Source organism: Platalea leucorodia (assembly GCF_965183815.1).
Source record: "Platalea leucorodia genome assembly, chromosome: Z".
Taxonomy (NCBI): Eukaryota; Metazoa; Chordata; class Aves; order Pelecaniformes; family Threskiornithidae; genus Platalea; species Platalea leucorodia.
Genome location: NC_138858.1, coordinates 11,447,611 through 11,466,803, shown reverse-complemented (window position 1 = coordinate 11,466,803; position 19,193 = coordinate 11,447,611). Strand labels below are relative to the sequence as shown.

Genomic DNA, 19,193 nt, shown 5'->3' with positions numbered 1-19,193 from the left:
CAGACACATGGTGTGAATTCTGGGGTTGTCCTCCTGCAGGGCAGGAGTTGGACTCGATGATCCCTGTGGGTGCCTTCCAGCTCAGGACAGTCTACGATTCTGGGATGCTGTGATCCCTTCCCCATGGCTGTTCCTGCTCCAACGGCATCCCCGGCACCATTGCAGCCCCCAAGGCTGGGGGGCTGCGCTGGCTCTTCCCTCCCCACTCTGCCCAGCCCATGAGCTGCTCCCAGCCCTGTCTGCTGCGTGGGCTTCAGGGCTAGCTTGTTGCGGGGTGATTTCATGGCCTCCGGCTCTCCCCTGGGAGGGGGCAGTGAGCCACGGCCCCCATTTGGGGTTTGGAAGCCTCTGCCCAGTCCCCTCCCGAGGATCAATGACCACAGGGTTTGCTCCCATCGCCTGCCTTCGCTGCTCCTGCTGACAGCGTTCAGGCAAACTTCCCGGGTATCGGCAGGACTTTCCCCGGGTGCAGGGTGTGCGGTGCCTCTCGCCCTGCCCAGGGCCCCTCCGGGAAGAGCCGGGCACCGGCGTCCTGCCAGCCCCCCGGGCAGCCAGCAAGGAGCCCCTTTCGCCATCCCATCCCCTCCTCGGCCAGCCCCGCGCCCGCTGTCCTGGCAGCCCCGGCACAGAGCCCCGGACGGTTCCCCGCTCCCCACCCCGGCAGCGTGGTCAGCACAACGAGCGCCACGTTATGAGGGCAGCGTCCATTCTCTGTGACCGAGCGGGTCACGTATTCGTTCCCTTCCCCTCGCTCTCAGGCCCTGAAGGTCCTGGGCACCAAGCAGACAAACCAAACAGATTTCTTCTTCCCCTCCCTGCCGGCCGCAAGGCTCCCAGGTGCCGGGCCGGTTACCCCTTCCTCACCGGCCCTGGGGGTCCCAGGCAGCCGGCCAGCCCGGCGGTGGGGACGGCCCCGGCACAGAGCCCCATCCCCGCGTGAGCACAGTCCACACCACAACGCGCCCCGAGGAACTACATTTTATTTTTTTTTTTTTTTTAAAATACTTTACTTTATTTCTTTTTGTCTCTCAATACTGACATTACAAAAAAAAAAAAAAATTACAAAAAAAACCACTATAAAACATTCAGGTCTCATTGAAACCGAGAAAAACAAAGCAGCTTGCATCCGCGCGCTGGCCTGTCTTCTCGCTCGCGGTGTCCATCGGGTTTCTCTACACCGAACTCCACAGGGACCAGCGGAGGGAACCGGCGGCGTCCCCTCGCTGGCCAAACCGGGCGATTAATTAAGCAGCGGCTAACGGCTCTCCTCGCCCCGCAGGACAGACTGTACAGCTGTACACCCAGCCCCGACGGACGCCCTGCGCTCGCCCCCCGCCCCGAAAGACGACCCCTGTTTCAAGTCAGTGATTTCTCTTTACAAAAAAAAGGATTCCTGGGGTGGGGGGGTTGAATATTTTGGCAGGGGTTTTCTCTGCAGTGCCGCGGTGGCAGAGGAGCCGTACAAAGCCAGGTCGAACGCGCCTCCCGCTCCGTAAGAGCCCCTTCTGGGGGGGGGTGGAACCAAAACCTGGCACGAGGCAGAGTGGGCCGAGAAAGGTAAGAAATATAAAAATTCTCCTGATGGAAATCCAAAGGTTTTAAAAAAATACAGCATTTGAAAACAAAGCCACCAAGCAGACTGCCTCATGCGCCTCCCTGCTCCACCCCGATGCCCAGAAATACTTCCTGAATGAATCGTCCCTGTAGAAAAATATATACACGCGCCTTCCTCTTATTAAATCCCCTAAGGTTGAACTCAAACGCCAGTGAAACCCACAGCTCTGCTCACGCTTGGCTCTGCTTTTGCACCCAGACTTGTGCTACACACACCCCCCTGCCGTGATGGGCTTGATGTTCGTGTGGCTGAAACACCCTCCCCCCAAAAAACAAAAAGTCAGGGTGCACCACGCCAGGAACCCCAAAACGGGCAGAGAAAAAACCCTTACGGAATTTTTCTAACGAGCTCTATATATATGTATTTTTAAAAAAAAAAAAAAAAGAAAGCAGCAACGCAAACTCAACACATCTGAACAAGAAAGCTCCACCCTGCGCTGCCCAGGGGCACCGGGGACGGCCCGGGCAAGGGCAGGAGGCTGGACAGGACCATCCCCACACGCTCCGTTGTTTGGCACAGCCGAGGCTCGGTTGTAGGCTTGGCACAGGAGAGCGGACCGCGGTCGGAGTCAGGACCGCGGTCCCAGGTGAGAAACAGTCTGGCTACGGTGGGGGGGCCACCGCGGGCGGGAGCGATCGGCACCGCGGTGCAGCCGGGACCCCGAACAGCAGCAAGTATCAAAGAGGGAAAGAGTAAAACTAACAGCAGGGACGCCAGATCCTGCGGAGTCCTATTTACACTGCGCCGGACCCCAACAAGTCCAGCCTCTTGCGGGAAAAGTGGCCTGAAAAGCAGGTGACATAAAAAAACCCACAACGTGATGCACCTCCCCAGGCAAAGGGCCCACGCCGCTCGCTTGTGCGAGGCAGAAAAGCTGGACCTCGGGGGAAAAAATAAAAAGTTTGGCAGCCGGGAGAGCCGTGATGGGCAGGAGCCTCCCCGCTGCCGGAGTAGAAAATGGGCCAAGAGGGATGGATGGGGAGAGGGATGGACGGGGGGTAGCTGGGTGGGATTTTTGGGGAAGGAAAGTGGTGTGAAGGGGTGTTTTTTTTGCATTTGAAAGTGCTGCGGCACCTCTGCTCCGTGCGGGCCGAGTGCTGCGGCACGTGCGTTTGGAGTATTGCTGCTTGGAGGAGAGTCCCTGGGCTCTAGGAGCACGGGAGGTGCTGCTTGAGGATCTGTCTCGTCTGGGGAGCTATTCTGTCCGGGAAGCGGATTTTGAATTCCACGATCAAGTCTCCTCGCTGGCTGGGGGCCTTGGGGAAGGGCAGCCCCTCCCCGCGCAGTCTCTTCACTGTCCCCGGCTTGATGATGTCGTTGCAGGGCAGCGGGATCACCCGCCCGTCGATGGTGGGAATGTTCACGGTGCAGCCGCACAAGGCCTGGGGGGAGAAGAGGGGACAGGCTGTCAGACAACCCAAAGCACCCCGATGGCTGCACCCCGCTCCCCCACCGCCTGCTCCCCGGGTTAAACTGCCCCGCTCCGCTCGCACGATGCCCAAGAACATCGGTTGGTGCTCACCAGCGCAAGCCCGGGTCTCTGCTGGTGCCAGCCCAGTCTAACCACCACGAACTGCGCTGCAGGAGAGGGGTGCCCCAGCCTCATGGGGGGAAGGACCCCCCCTCCCCACCTCCCGGGCTCCCCAGGAGGCACCACCACCCCACGCCCGGCCGCTCGCAGCAACAGGACAGGCTAAATTTAGCCCCTTCCCGGCCTCGCCGCCCAGCCTCGGTCAGCCAAAAATCCAGCTGAGGTCATCGGATGCTGCTGCGGTTCATCAGCTGTCACACTCGGGAGCCCGGCCGCTCCGCCCGGTGCTGGGGGTTATCTATAGCACAGCCCGCGTCCCGTCCCTCCCCAAAAAGGTTACGCCGGCGTGGGACGGCCGTGCGGCCGCGGCACAGCACTGAGATTTCCTAGAAGCCGGGGTCCCAGAGGGGCTGGTCCCTGTTGCCAGTCCCCGTTGCAAAGCCAAGAGCCGGTTTGGTGGGTGCCACCCTGTTGCACCCCAGCCCTCGGCAGCAGCCGGCAGCAGCCGGGGCGGTGGGTGCCGCGGCAGCCGCAAGCCGGCCTGCATTAGCGAGCCACGTGATGCGGGAATGCAGCAAGAAAATCCTTGTGTCCTTAAATAACTCAGACAGCTCTGGCGTACACGTGGGCAGGATCGTCTCCAGGCTTTCGGCAAGGGCTGAGGGAGAGGACTGCGGAGCGATGCTTCTGGAATGGGGTGTGGGGGGGTTTGCTGGGGGTACGGCCTCGAGCTTCCAGGCGGGGGGCTGGCACAGGTTTGCCCCTCCGAGCTGGGTCCTGGGGGTCCCAGCCCTTCCAAAACACCCTGCAAAGGGAGGGGAGGAAGATGCGATTTGCTGTTTCTGGGGTCGATGGGGGGATGTTCTGCATCCCCCTCCCCAGGGAAAGCCTCCAGTGGCAGAGCAGCAACAGGCACCAGAAGAAACCTTTCTTCCCGTGCTGGCCACTGGCTCAGGGCCGGTGGCTGCGGCTTCTGCGGCTGAGCCAGGGCTTTGCACCAGGGTGACTGCAGAGACCCGTGCCAGAGCTGGCTGGGGGGCTCTGGCGAAGAGAGGAGAGCTGGGGCCGCCTCCTTGCACAGCTCCTGTGCACGGGGTCTCCACCTGGGATGAGCTTTCCTGGCTGCAGGAGGATGCCCATCGCCAGCTCTGTGCAAGCAGCAGGTGCTTGGCTGGATCTCCAGCAGGCTGGGGGGATGCAAAGGACGATCTCCCCCCATCAATGCATTTCTGCCCTGGGCTCATTGAAGGCTGCCGGAGCCCTCCTGCTCGCTGGTGCCCACCGTCATGCACCGGTCCACATCTGCCAGGGAGAGGACATCTCCAGCCACAAAATGGGAAGGAGAACGGGAACTCCCTATGGGAGCACATGGATGGGGCAAGCAGAAGGATGCGAGCAGGAGCGGGTGGTTACAGAGAAGACAGACGGGATCTTAATGTTTCCTTCCCAGAGCCAAGATGCAAGAATCCGAGGCCATCACTCCTCCACCGTATGTCCCTGTTTTTCATTCTTGCTCAACTTCACTGGCATTTGGGAAAACGGTTGCTGAAGTAACACCAGGAACCGCGGGAGCTGCCCTGCATCCTAGAAAGAGGCTCGGTTTATCCCTAGGGATGAAATCATCCTGTGTTTGGTAGCCGAGCGCTGTGCTGTGCGAGCAGAGCTTTACTCAGGTCAGCGCTGGGTCCTCTGCCGCTCACAGCGAAGCCGCAGGGGCGGATGTCGCCACCGGTCGCGTCTCAGCCGGGCGTTGAGGCGGGGATGCTTCGAGGAAGGTGACACCAGGTAAAGGATGCAAAGTGGGCGGCTGCCGAGGGCAGGTGTTAGGCAGGCGGCCGGGCGGGCGCGAGCCCGATTTGCCTCCCAAGAGAGGCAGCTGATGGCGGAGCAGTGTCACTCCTCCCTCCCTCGGCCTCCCACTGCGACACGCGCCTGTAATTTTAGGAAGGGACACTTCCCCGCAGCCCACGAGTCCCTGGGGAAGCCCTCATACACCTCCGGCTTCTGCAGCAGCCGGGTGGCAAACATCCCGCTCCGCGCCGGCCGGGGGGACGTGGCACCCAGTGGGGCCGGGACGCAAGGGCTGGGAGGGCATTGCCTCCCCGGGTTGCGCTGCAGAGGGGTCTGTGGGATGGAGGACGAGAAGGAGGAGGAGGAGGAGGATGCTCTCCTGAGTGCCCCAAGCACCCGGTGCCTTGCGCCCCGTGGCAGCAGGGTGCGGGCCAGGGGTCTCCGGCACGGCACCCACCGCCTGCCAACTCTGCCTGCTGGCACCGTGCTGTGCTGCTCTCGTGGCAGTGGAAAAGACTAAAGCTCAGGCTAAAAAAGACAGCCTCGCAAGGAGGAAGGGTGCAAGGAGAGCGCCCACGGCTACTGCTGTAGGCTCAGGTGATGAAGAGGTTGTGCTCCGTCACTTACCGAGGCGGTGGCATATGGAGTCAGGGAGCTCCCAGCATCTGCTCGTGCTCCAAAGCACTTAAGGTACTTCTTCTCATAAGTATCACCCTGCCCTGGCAAGCAGCGGGCTGGGGATGGCAGCCAGGCCGCCAGCTCCCTGAGGATGCCCAGCACCTTGGGTTTGTGGTGGGGGAGGACAGAGACCAGAAATTCCATCTCAAAGAGATGAATTTGCCCAAACCAGCAATTTTCCACTTTGTGACCACATCGTGCAAACCAAACGCCAGCAGGCACGCCTTGCTCACAGAGACCACAGGCACCCAGCACCAGCACTTCTGGTGCAATAGCACGTGGGGCCGGAGCAGGTCCCTCCGCTTGCTGCTCAGAGGGCAACTCCAGAGTCCCTCCAGCCTGAGCAGCATGTGAACTCGGGCCGATGTGGTCTGGACATCAGCACAGCCAGCTTGGGGTTAATTTTACAGATAGGGGAACGCACAGAAGGAAACATCTGAGATATGGCACGCATGGCTCCATAAATAAGGCAGCCTCTCCTCAGTATTTCTGGAGCAGGCAGGGGAGCCAGCCACCACAGGAATAAACCTCTTCGCTTCGCACTGCGAAGGAAATTCAACTCCTGAGTCTGCAGGTTAACTTGAGCTGAGTTTGCTCCGGGAGCACCCGGCTTTGCCTGACACATGCGGCTGCTCCTTGCCCCCAGTGCAGCCGGTCACAGCCCCAGCTGGGACGCGGAGCCATCCCAAAGCTCTCCCGACTCGCTGGCACACCGACAAGCTCACGTTTTCCTACCTCAGGTCTGGCTCATTGAGCTTATTTCTATTAAATGCATTTGAGAACATAAATCTGTCTTCAGGGGGGAAAAAAAAAATCAGCTCATTAAGAAGACAGACAGCGTCTACAGTCTGAAAGGAACAGCAAATGGTAGCTGCCAAAAATGTCAATGTTAAATGCAGCTGCCAGCTGGGATTTATTAAAAGGTAGTTATACAGCAGCAGCGGCAAACAGCACATCTTGTACTGGGGTAATCTCTCCTTCCTCTCCCACCTTCGTGCAGCTTGCTGGCTCTGATGCATCCAGCCCCGCCGTGACCTCCAGGACTGGCAGCCTGGACGTGTTGGGTTTTGCTCACTGCCTGAATATTTTGTTTATTTGGTTCTTTATCTAGGAAAGCCAGAACCAAGGAAAGCAGCTAAAGCACTGCTCAGAGAGGGCGAGGTACCACCTTTCTCCGCATGACCCCGCTCTCTGCCCCTGGGGAGAGGCACCCGGCGCTATCCTGGACAGTGACTAAGTCACAGCAGGCTCGGCTACGAGAACAAGCAGGGACCAGGCTCATGCCAGCAAACCGGGGTTTTCCCTTTTCCTACAGAGGATCTGGGCTCTCTTCCACATGTGAATACCCTACGCTAAAATAGAAGGACAAGACATATGGGGAAGGGAGAAAACGGGTAAATACCACCTGTATTGGCTCAAGAAGCAAGGCGTGTTCAGCAGGGACCGCAGCACCCATGTCCTACGCCTGGCACGGAGGTTGAGCCTCTCTGAAACCAAGCATGAGTTGGCCTCTGTGCTCCTCTCTGCAGAGGTCTTTGCTTGTGTCTCTCGCGACCTACCTGGTCCTTCCTCATCGCCACAGGACAGGGACTGACTCCCGTCTTGGCCCCGCATGCCACGACCCAGTGCCACCTCCCACCCCGTGGGATTTCCCACCCATACCCACCTCTTTAAGACTGATGTTTGCCGTGTAGACCACGTTCGTCCCGTCCCTCTTGAAGTGAGAGTGAGGCTTGTCCTTGAGGATGAAGACGATGTCGGCAGGGATGTTGTCTGGGGTGGCATCCCCTTCTTTGGGGAATGTGATTTTGGTTCCCTCCTTCCAACCCCGTTTGATGACAATGTTTAGGATCTTGTCCTCAGTCCGCATGGTCCGGCCATCAGCGTTGAGCCTTCTGCGGGTGATCTTCATCCTCTTGGTGGAGCCGTGGTAGATCTCTTCCAAGGACACCTTGAGCTCATGGATGACAGGTGGGTCTTGGACCTTTCTCCGCGTGTGCAGGGACTCTTGGTGCCGCCGGTGAACCCCGTTAATGCCGTTGAAGCCAAACCGGCCGAAGGCACTGAAAGGGTCGTCATCGTCATCAAAATCCATGTCTTCCTGGTCAAAGCCATTGAACATCCGCGAGCGGCTGCTAGCGAAGAAGATGTCGAAAGGGTTGGAGCCTCCAAAGAAGGATGCGAAGGTGGCATGGGGGTCTCCGTGGAAGGTGTAGTGGAAAGTGTTCCCTGAGCCACCTGAAGAGCCACCTCCAGTTTTGAGACCTGGAAGAGAAGGGGGAAGACGAGACATGAACGCTGCCCGCCGCTGGACGCCGTGCTGGGACATTTCCAGGCGGGAGCGTGGTCTCTGCTGGCTCCAGGCAGCCCTTCCAGCATCCCCCGGGGGTGCAGGTCACCCCCTCCAGCCCAGCCACCTGCGGAGAGCACGGAGCAGGAAGGCACCACCTCAACCCATGACACACAGTCCTGCCCCTACACCCAGCAAGCTCCATCTCAAAAGCTCTTCAGGTTTTGTCCCCGCTACCCCTACTGAAGTGCTCCTTTGGTTCTCTCTGCCCAGTTCAAGGCCTTTTCGTTTAAAACATCTCCTGTTTCCCCATGGGCAGGCTCCCTTCTGCCCAAACAGCCCCGTCTCTTGGGCTGCACCGACAGCCATGGTCCAGGAGCATCGCACCCAGAAGGTGAGAACAGCTTCGAGCTCAGCGAGCGACTGTGACCCTGGGTGACAGAGCGGGTGGAGGTCTCTGGGTACACACTGTATACAGCTCCCTGTATACACGCTGTACAAAATGCCAGGTAAGCTCAAGGTTTGCATCTTTTGGCAACCATTGCCATGGGAAACTCCCCTGCCAGCTCCCAGGCCGAGCCGTAGGTCACTGCGACCCCCCCAAAGTCCCAAGCAGCCAAGGCACAGGACAAGTGGCCCCCCAAAGCGGTCACACACGCTCTGCAAGGCTATTTTTGACCAGGAGGGGCCAGGAAGGGTTAAGCCAAGCCTAGCTCAAGGACTATTTTCAGGGCACACCGGTGACAGTGAAGGGCTATTTCTGACCTGCTGCAGGAGACAGGAGGGGAAGAAGCACCGAGCAGGCAAGTCTGGGGGTCTTTAATGAATCAATGAAGTTAATACTCAGTGTGGGTGGGGCGGCTTTCGCTTCACCTCGCTCACCCCAGCGTGGGGGACCCAGAAGCCCCTTGAAATGTCGATCCCCAGGACACGTCACTCAAAAAAACGCATCTGATGGGAAACGAAAGGTGTGGGGACCACGGACCACGACTGATCCGATGGAGTTTGGCTTTGCCAGGACTCCCCGTCCCGCTGCGATGAGGGGGTGGTTTCGCCAAATGCCCGGCGAGCCCCTGTCCCTAACAGCCTGCACAGCCAGCAGGTTTCACCTTTAATTCCGTGACGCCAGCCCGAGCCGGGTCCGATTTCGAGCGCCTCCGGGGAAAAGGCTGGTTTCCCACTTGAGGCAGCCTCTTCTCATTTTACACCACAGCAAATCACCCTGCCTCGGTGGGTCCATGACAGCCCTGACATAACTAACGGGTCGAGAGTTAACGCACCACCGGCTAGTTCTGCCGGTGGCTCGTTAGGGGAGGCACCTGCCCGCTGGCCCCGCGAGAGGGGCTGTCTCTTCCACCCAGCAGCCTGCTCCTGCCAGACCTCCTGCTCTTTTAAGCACCCAAGCCCTGGGCTGATTAATGCAGATGCTATTCGACGCTCTCCTCGAATGGGGTTGCGCTCTTCCATCTTCGACTAATAAGGCCGCCTGCGGTGGAGTGGCTCTCCTCCTCCTCCTCCGTGCCAACCACCAGACAACAGCAACCGCTTGGTTTCAAAACAAGGACCTATTACTTAAATTGGGAAAAGCTTTGAATCCTGTAGGTCAGCCTGTACCAGGGAGGACAGCGGGACCAGTGCCCAAATGCGCGGGGGAATGCGGGCAAAAGCAATACTCCTCCGCTGGGATATTTAGGTCAATTAAAGAGTTGCTAACGAATTACCCCAGGTAGGACCCAGGAGGTGAGCTCCTTCCACTCCCATCGCCTCAGCCGGCTGCCGGGATTTTGGGGCGGAGGGCAGGGAGAGCCTGGCCATCCCGGGAAGGAGGGTGGCGGGTTGGAAAAGCAGAGCAGCCTGGGGAGAAGCGGGGTGAGGGGCCATTTCTGGCACCTGTGGAGCCTTCGCCCTCCCCAGGTCCGCAGCTAAGAGCCCGTTTTTGGGGGCAGGCACGAACCACAGGGGCAACTCTGTGCGAAAAACGCTCCCTCGCCTATAAAAACCTATTTGGACCCAGCACCCCTGCCTCCGAGCGTGCAGCACTCATCCCCTTACCTTCCTCCCCGTACTGGTCGTACACGGCTCGTTTCTTGGGGTCGCTCAGCACGTCGTAAGCCTCCGCAATCTCCTTGAACTTCTCCTCGGCATTGGGGTCTTTATTCTTATCAGGGTGATACTTCAGGGCCATTTTCCGATAGGCTTTCTTGATTTCATCCTCGTTGGCGCCAGACTGGATGCCCAAAATCTTGTAATAGTCCTTCCCCATGACGGCGACGCTGCCGGGAGCCGAGTACTTATTCCTGAAAGCAGAAAGACAGCTCTCCGTAAGGGGAGTATCGCACCGGGGCAGCCGGGGACGCGACCGCGGCACGCACTTATCACGGAGCCGATGCTCCCCGCGTCCCACCGGCCAGCAGCACCAGAGCCGGCTCAAGTCCACGCTTCCCACCGGAGGTCAGAGCCCCGGTGCCAGGACGAGCCCCGGCTCCGGTTTTACCCTCCCAAACCCCACGGCGGGGATGGGGAGACTCATCTCTGAGGCTGACGGGGAGAGGGAGGGCCCGAGCCGGGGCACGGCGTTATTATAAGGGCCACGCCACCGCTAACGTCAGGCCAGGGCCACGTCCCCGTCCCGTTCCCCCCCCGCCGAGCCAGGAGGGCTGAGCCGTGTCTAAATGCAGCCGTCAGCCCGTGCCCGTCCCCCCGCCAGCTCTCTCCCAGCCAGGGACCTGGGACGGGAGTCGAGGCGATGGCAGCAGGTTTTTGGAGGCTGAAAGCGGCAGCAGGGGCCGTGCTGCCGCCTTCACCTTAAAGGAACTTCAAACATTTTGTTCCTGAAAGCAATTGGCATTCAGCTGGAGATAAGCGCCTCCGGCGTGTCAGAGACGTAATTTGTATTTAGCGAAGAGAGAACGAAGCCGTTAGACAGAAACATCTTGTGATGGTGGGAGGGCGTTTTTATTTTTTTGTTTAAAAAAAAAAAAAAAAAAATCACTTTCTAGCCTGACTTGCACTCCCCAAGAACCTTTAGCTACATTTTGCAGTAAGCCAGAAACCCAGGGCTCACTCCCTGCATCGCGCAGGGGCTGAGGCCAGGGCCATGCCTATACTAAGGCATGGAAAACCTGGTGGCCGTAACGGGAGGAAAAGGGCGGGCGATTAATTCATCCCCCAGCCACGCCGCTGGAGTGGCGGAGACCCAGGGAGCAGCCGGAGCAGCCGGGAGGGCAGCTCCTGCGGGCAGAGGCTGAGCAAGCCCCATGCTCCTCCAAGGATGCTTCCCACCGCTCCTCAGCCTTCGGTTATCCGACAGCGAACTCCCACGTCCCCGGGGCCGGCCTGGCCCCCGCTGCCTCGCACAGCGCAGCTCGGCGCTCCTCCAGGCCCTGCTCTCCTCCGGGTGTTGCCCCAGCAGACCCTCTGCTCTCCATCAAACCCTCCTGCTCCCTGCCACGGTCCAGGTTTCACCCCATCCTTGCTCCAAACGGCGCTGGGCAGCCCCAGCCCATTGCACCCCGCCGGCAGATGGATTTCTGCACGGGGCGCGAGCCTCGGCCCTTCCCTTCACCACCACACAAGTTACCAGGTGTTCCCATAAGCTCTACCCATAAGCTCCCGGTGGAGGTCACGGAGGGACCCCCCCCAACCACAGCAGCCCACATGAGGGTGGGTGGACACCCCTGGGGTGCCCATCCACAGTGTCGGCATCCAAGGCTTGCCTTGGGTCACGCCTCAGGCAACAACCCCGCTGCAGCCGGGCAGCTGCTGCGGAGGCTGGGAAATCGGCCACCTTGATTCAAACCACCGACTTCTGCACTTTTTTGCCCCAGCCACGGAGCAGGTCCTTCGGCGTAGGTGGGGAGGGGGGCTAAGGCACCCAAGGCATCTCTGAAGGATGCAGCGAGGGAAGATGGGGGCACCCACGGACAGGCGAGGCGGCCCGGGGAGGGGGCACAGAAGAGGTGGGAGAAGGTCCCTGGGGGCGTAAAGAGCATCCGACAGCGTCTCCCGCGGCAGCTCCTGGATGCCAGCACGTTTCCGTACCAGCTCCTGCGCTCAGAGCTGCCGCCGGCACCCAGCCCACGCAGGCGCTGGGGGATGCTCTGTCCCCTGCCCACCTCCGCCTCCCCATCTGCCCTCCCTGTGGGGCTGGGGGGGCTGCAGGAGACCCCCAGCCAGTGACGGGGGGGGGTGAGAGGTAACCTGCCAATCCACCCTGACAAAGGTCACCCCAACGCCTCCCTTCCCCATGGCAGCCTCCGCAGCGGGGCAGGGGCTCCCCACGACCAGCACCAGGAGCTGGATCAGGATTTGGCCCCTGCCTTGTGATGCCAGCCCTCCTGAGCAAGCCGGGCATCGCCGAACACAACCCCATCGCACCCCGGCTCGAGAGACGTGGAGGTGGCAAAGCTTCAGCTGTCCCCCCGCGGCGACCACCGTGCCCGGCTCCGACACTGCGCAGCCCAACCTGATGGCACCACCGGGACCCCCTCACCCGTCCGAAACCCCCACGGCGCTCCCCATGAAAATACACCCCGCCCCGGCAAAACGCTGTCACCCCCCGCAAATCTCCCGTCTTGACCGCCAAGGGGTCTTTGCCCGGGGTGGGGATGCCCACCAGGGACACTCTCCCGGCCAGAGACCCCTTTGGGCTCAGGGAGGGGGCAATTTCTCTACCGAAACGCGTCCCCGCGCCGCGGTTTACCGTGCCGGTGAGGACCAGCCGCCGGCGGGTGACCCGGTGGGTTAAGGCACGCTCCGGAGGCGACGCTCACATGCGCGATGATGGTAAAACACGACTCTGTCCCCGCAAAGCCTCCCTCTCTCCCTCCCTCCCTCCCACCTCCCGGGGATCAGCTGCGCCTTGCCGCTGCTCCTCTCCCCCTTCTGCTCAGTCATCCTCTCCTGCCTTCCCATTTAACCCCCTCGGGAACGGGGGAAGACGCCGCAGGGTGGGTTTCAGGCAGGCAAAGCCATCCCTGCATCGCCCTCCCAACCCGGACACCTTTTGGACTAAGCCACGGCCACTCGGCCGCGGAGAAAACCACAAGCATCCCCTGGCCCCGCCGAGCCAGCCCAGCCTCCATCCTCCTCTTGCAACCGCACCAGAGGAAAAAAAAAAAAAATTTAAATAAAAAATTAAATCTTTGTTCCGGCCCCACACATGACATCAGCCCGTGCCACTGCTGGATGAGCGCGCCAGCTGAATAGCGATCGTTTGACATAATCCCTCCGCTCGGCAGTCATCTAAGGGAACAAACCCACCCCGGCGGCGGCACCAGGGAGGTTTTTTTGGTTTTCCCATCTCGAGGCGCAAGGTCACCGCGGGACGCCGGGGACGGGCACCGATGGTTTAACGAGGACGCGAGGTCAAGAGGTGGAAACCCACTTACCGAAACTTTACGAACACATTCAGAGTCCAAGCCGTCATTTTTAAAGGCTCTAGTTTTATTTTAAACATCGCGGTTGTCCGCAGGCGCCGGCAGGTGCTGTGTGCCCGGCCGGGAGGCACCGGAGGGTGGCGGGGGGACGGCGGAGAGAAAGGTGCCGGCTGGTGCCGGAGATGCTGCCGCCGCCAAGGGATGCTCCGGTGGCAAGCCTCCCCCTCCGGCTCCTCCAGCGCACCGAAAAGGCAGCTCCTCGCCAGCCCGGCGGCCACGCTCGGCTCTGACCTCCGCTCCCAGGACGGCTCCGAAAGGGCTTTGGCGGCGGACAAGCCGGCGTCACTGCCGGGGAGCTGCCGTCCTTTCTGCGCTTCCCAGCCGTGCGCGGGGGGACCCTCGATGGAGTCACTTGCCGAGCCGTAATTTTCCTTTGAATTGGTTTCTTGACGCTTTCTCGCTAAGCCGCCGGATTAAGACACTTCTGCTGTCAGCTCCGGCACCCTCCCTCCCTGCTGCCGCGAGGCCCCGGACGCCCCGTTCCCGTCACGTCCCCCGCGCAGCCCCCGCCGCCGAGCGGGGAGCGCAGCCAGGAGCCCCCCGGCGTCCCCAGAAACGACTCTGCTGACGCCCAGGGCTTTTGCACCCGCCAGGCGAAGCGGGGAGGGAGAAAAGTAGGGCGGCGGTGTGCAAAAAAAAAAGTCACGTTAACCAATTTGCACCTCCCCAGCTTTCCCCTTCGGATGCGCGGGGGTCCCGTATCCCCCTCGCCGGGCGCCGGCACCGGTCCCCCAGCAGAAGGGGAATGACAACGGCCGCGCTCCCACCCAGCGACGGGGGCTCCCGGGACGGTGCCTCCTCCGATCCCGGCGGCGCAAAACCTACTTCTGAGAAGTCACCTTCACGCGCGCCAAGGAAATCCAATCCCGCCGCGTCCCCCCCCCGTCCGTCACCGTCACTCGCGGGCCACGGAGAGCATCCTCTCCGGATACCCCACACCAAAATCGGGCAGCCGTATCGGGACATCACCGGGCGGCTCCTGCATCCCACCCTCGGCCAGCCAAACGCCGGGCAGGTGACAGCCCGCAGCGTCCCCGGGGGTCGGGGGTCCGGTGCCTCGCCGGGCACCGAGCGCCAGGGCGGCTGAGCCGGCGTCGGTGCCGGGGTGGGTGCGTACCTCTCGGCGCGGCTCCAGAAGAGCAGGATGGCCGGCATGGCAGCGTATCCCGGGTTTGGTCAGGGAACCGGAGGGGATCTCGGCGAAGCCGGGGCAAGCAGAGCCACCCGTGCCAGTGCCGGCTGGCAGCCGCAGGCAACCAGGCAGCAATGTCATGACTACCCGCAATGAATCATCCCCTCCCCGGGCCCCCACACGCACCGCCCGCCTCCCCCTCCCCACCGACAGCCCCACTGGGGTGCCGGCACCTGCGTGGGGACGGGGTTAACCCTCCCCGCGCTGCTGCTGCCAGCGCGGCCCCCCCACACCGGCCCCTCCTGTGTGGGGACGGGTCCAGACCCCCTCCGCTTCTCCCCACGGAGGGTCCCACATTTCCGTGCCCACGGGGCGCTGCCTCCTGCGTGGGGACGGGGTCAAGCCCCACTCACCATCCCCACAGATAGGGTGTGTCCCCCCCCATTTCCAGCCCTATCAGGTGCTGCGTCCTGCGTGGGGACGGGGTCAAGCCCCCTCCCAGTGTCTCCCCATATAGGATTCCCCCTTTCCAGCCCCACTGGGGAGCTCACACTGGTGTGGGGACAGGGTCAAGCCCCGCCCCCGCAATGTCTCCCCATGTAGGTCCCCCTTTCCAGCTCCACACTGGCGTGGGGATGGGGTTAAGCACCCCCACCCTGTACCCCCACACCTGGTGCCCCATTTCGGGGCTCAGTGAGGAGCATGGGCAGGGGTTCACCCCCCACAACCCTGCACCCCATTGCGCGGCCCCACTGGGCTGCTGGCCCCGGCCTGGGGTGAACCCTCGCCCCCCCCCAAGCCCCACTGGGACCCACTGTCTGCCCCACGGGGGAAAGGGGGTTAACCCTTTCCTCCCCGCCCCCAACTCTCCTGGGGGACACCGTCACCTCCACTGGGGACAGGGGTTAACCACTTCCTTGCTGGCCCCTCTGACCCTGTTACTGTTACCTGGTGGGGGGAGGTGTTACCCATTTCCTCACCACCCAGTTCAGCCCCACTGGGATACACTGGTGCCCCCAATGTGTGTGTGTGGGGTTAACCCCTGCCTGGCCACAGGGCACATTATTCCCTCCAAGCAGGAGGGGAGAGAGGGGTTAACCCTCACCTCACCAGGCTCTCCAGCCCCACAGGGATGTACTACAGCCCCATGGAGGGGGGGGTTTAACCCCTTCCTCCCAGCCCCACTTGGATGCACTGTTACTGTTACGGGGCAGGGGGATTAACCGCTTCCTCCCACCCCCTTCAGACCCATGGGGACGCCCTGCCACCAGGTAGGGCAGAGCAGCTAACCCTGACCCACAGCCCCACCAGGAAACCCTGTCACCCCACAGGGGCAGAGACACCAACCCCTTCCTCCCCTCCCTACAGCCCCATAGGGATGCCCTGTCACCCCATGGGGGCAACGGGGCTAGTGGCCGGCCACCCTTCCCCACCCACAAAGGGGCAGAGAGGCTAACCTCCCCTGCCCAGCCCCACAGCAAAACCCTGTCACCCCATGGGGCAAAAGGGCTGATCCCCCCGGCCCCACAGGGCAGTTCGTCACTTCACAAGGCAGAGGTTTAACCCGCCCCATCGGGACAGCCTGTCACCCCATGGGTGCAGAGGGGCTAGCCTCCTTTCTCAGCCCCACAGGGGCACGCTGTCACCCCATGGGCAGAGGGGCCGACCCCCCCCAGCCCCACAGTGATGCCCTGTCACCCCATGGGGCAGAGGGACTGACCCCCTGGCCCCACACTGTCACCCCACAGGGCAGGGAGACTGACCCCCCAGCCCCATAGCGATACTTTGTCATCGCACAGCAACACCCTGTCACCCCATAGGGCAGAGGGACTGACCCCCCAGTCCCGTAGCAACACTCTGTCACCCCACAGGGCAGGGGGACTGCTCCCCCAGCCCCACATTGTCACCCCACAAGGCAGGAGGACTGACTCCCCCAACCCCATACCGTCACCCTACAGGGTAGAAGGACTGATCCCCCAGCCCCATAGTGATGCCTTGTGACCCCACAGGCCAGGGGGACTGACCCCCCAGCCCCACCCTGTCACCCCATGGGGCAGAGGGACTGACCCCCCAGCCCCATAGTGACACCCTGTCACCCCATGGGGCAGAGGGACTGACCCCCCAGCCCCATAGTGACACCCTGTCACCCCACGGGGCAGAAGGACTGACCCTCCAGGCCCATAACGATGCCCTATCACTCCACGGGGCAGAGGGACTGACCCCCCAGCCCCACATTGCCACCCCACGGGGCAGGGGGACTGACCCCCCAGCCCCATAGCGATACCTTGTCACCCCACAGGCCAGGGGGACTGACCCCCCAGCCCCATAGCGATACCTTGTCACCCCACAGGCCAGGGGGACTGATCCCCCAGGCCCATAGCGATACCTTGTCACCCCACAGGCCAGGGGGACTGACCCCCCAGCCCCATAGCGATGCCTTGTCACCCCACAGGCCAGGAGGACTGACCCCCTAGCCCCATAGCGATGCCTTGTCACCCCACGGGGCAGGGGGACTGACCCCCCAGCCCCACATTGTCACCCCACAAGGCAGGGGGACTGACCCCCCAGCCCCACAGCGATACCTTGTCACCCCACAGCAACACCCTGTCACCCCACGGGGCAGGGGGCCGGACCCCCCGGCCCCACAGGGACACCCTGCCACCGCAGGGGGCGGAGGGCCCGCGGCCCCGTCCCCGCGGGGAGGCGGGCCCCGGCGCGGTGGGGTCTGTGGGGCGGCGGTGTGGGGCAGCGCAGTGGGGCAGGGCCGCCGCCGCCCCCGGCACTCACCGCTCGCGCTGTCCCGGGGCGCCGCGCGCTCGCTGAGCCGCCCCCGCCCCCGCCCCCCCCGGCCGCCACGTCAGGGGAGTCCCGCCCGCGCCCGCCCCGCCCCGTTGGGCCGGCAGGCTGTCCGTCGCCGCGCAGCGCCCCGCTCATTGGCTGACCCGCTCGGGAGGAGGCGGGGCCAGGCGGGCGGCTGGGCTGCGAGCCCCGCCCTCCTCGCCCCACCTCCCCGCTGCCGCCTCCCATTGGCCAGTTCAAGCCGGCACCGCCCCCCCGGGGCGCTCCGATTGGTCGGGCCCTGGTTTTCTAGCGGCGGGATCCCGGGGGGAATCTTCTGGAAGGCGGTGGCGTCACCGCGCGTGGCGCCCCGCCCCGCCTCCCCCTGCGGGTGCCCGAGGGGGGGGCGCCGTCCCAAGATGGCGGGGCCGGCGCTCCCGCCGCAGGGGCGCTTAAAATGGCGGGGGGGGGGGGGGGGAGCCGCGGGGCCTTCGCCGTGCGGGGCTCCCCGCTCGCCCGGTCCAGCCCCCTGCCATGGGCGGGCACATCTTCAACCGGGTCGGGTTGCCCGGAGCCCCCTCCAGCGCGGCCGTGAATGGCTCCAGGGATGGGGCATCTGCCGCCGCTGGGCAGCCTGCGCCAGCGCTCCACCGCCCTCGGCGTGAAAAACTCCTTCTTTGTATCCAGTCTGAATCTCCCCTCTTTTGGTTTAAAGCCATCGCCCCTTGTCCTGTCGCAACAGGGACGATTAAAACGTCCGTCGCCATCTTTCTTCTAAGCCCCCTTTAAGTACTGAAAGGCCGCAATGAGGTCTCCCCGCGGCCGCCTCTCCTCCAGGCTGAACGCCCCCGGGTCTCTCGGCCTCCCCTCGCAGCAGAGGTGTTCCAGCCCTCTGATCGTTTTTGTGGCCTCCCCTGGCCCCGCTCCCGCAGCCCCGCGTCCCTCCCGCGCTGAGGACCCCCGGGCTGGAGGCAGGGCTCCGGGGGGTCTCCCCAGAGCGCAGCCGGGGGCAGGATCCCCTCCCTCGCCCTGCTGCCCGCGCTGCCTTTGGTGCGGCCCAGGACACGCCTGGCTTTCTGGGCTGCGAGGGCACGTTGCCGGCTCACGCCCAGCTTTTTGCCTATCAGTGCATCCCCGAGTCCTTCTCGGCCGGGCTGCTCTCCATCCCTTCATCCCCCAGCCTGTGTTGACACCGGGGGTTGCCCCAGCCCGGGTGCAGGACCCTGCACTCGGCCTTGTTGAACCTCCCGGGGCTCACACAGGCCCCCCTCTCCCGCCTGCCCCGCTCCCCCCGGACGCCACCCCGTCCCTCGGGGGTGCCAGCCGCGCCGCTCGGCTCGGTGTGGGTCCACACCGGGGCGGGAAGCAGCCGGTCCCGCCGCGGCTCGCGGCTGAAGCCGAGCGGCGATGTCAATGGTTGTGCCTGTTGGTACCATCGCACTCATTGTGATGGGAGGGTGCTTTGGTAACCTCTGTACGCTTCCCCACGCTCAGGGGGTGTTCGAACGGGGCGTTTTGGGGTGACTCCGGGGTTCCCGGTTTGCCCACAGCATCGGTCTCCCCGTCCCCTCCGGGGCTGGGTCTCTGACCAGCTCGCGCCGCTCCTCCCTGGCCACCCCGATGTCCTGGCCCTGCGAACGCTTGCTTTTTGTTCCCTTTCATCGCCGGGGGACGTTGGAGGCCCCGCTGGCCGCCCGTGCTCACAAATGGTCTGCTGGGTCTGCAGCCCGCCTGGGCACAAAGAAGGGATTTGGCCCAGGGGCTGGATGCGGCCCCTCTGTTGCTGGAAAGCCAGGCAGGAGCGGGGTCAGGGCAGACCACAGCCGCCCTTCCCGGGGCACGGCGAGCGTTTTTAACCAAAACTGCTCCTCCTTCACAGCCCGTCTGCCCGCCGGCACATCCGCACCCTTTTAAAGACACGCCGGGAAAGCGCAGGGAGG

General features: G+C 62.9%; 1 protein-coding gene across 2 annotated transcripts; it reads right to left on the bottom strand.

Moving 5' to 3' along the window:
* Positions 1-1,031: 1,031 nt before the first annotated feature.
* DNAJB5 (DnaJ heat shock protein family (Hsp40) member B5) lies at positions 1,032-17,300 on the bottom strand. 2 transcript variants are annotated; one of them, XM_082336568.1, is made up of 4 exons: positions 17,263-17,300; positions 9,958-10,202; positions 7,282-7,880; positions 1,032-2,997 (listed from the first exon to the last, which is right to left on the bottom strand). In XM_082336568.1, the coding sequence occupies exons 2-4, from the start codon at positions 10,166-10,168 to the stop codon at positions 2,764-2,766; spliced, it is 1,044 nt and encodes a 347-aa protein (XP_082192694.1). In that variant the 5' UTR covers positions 10,169-10,202; positions 17,263-17,300; the 3' UTR covers positions 1,032-2,763. The 2 variants fall into 2 exon arrangements, with proteins under 2 accessions (XP_082192694.1, XP_082192693.1); XM_082336567.1 differs by lacking the exon at positions 17,263-17,300 and adding an exon at positions 13,296-13,369.
* Between the last annotated feature and the right edge of the window lie 1,893 nt (positions 17,301-19,193).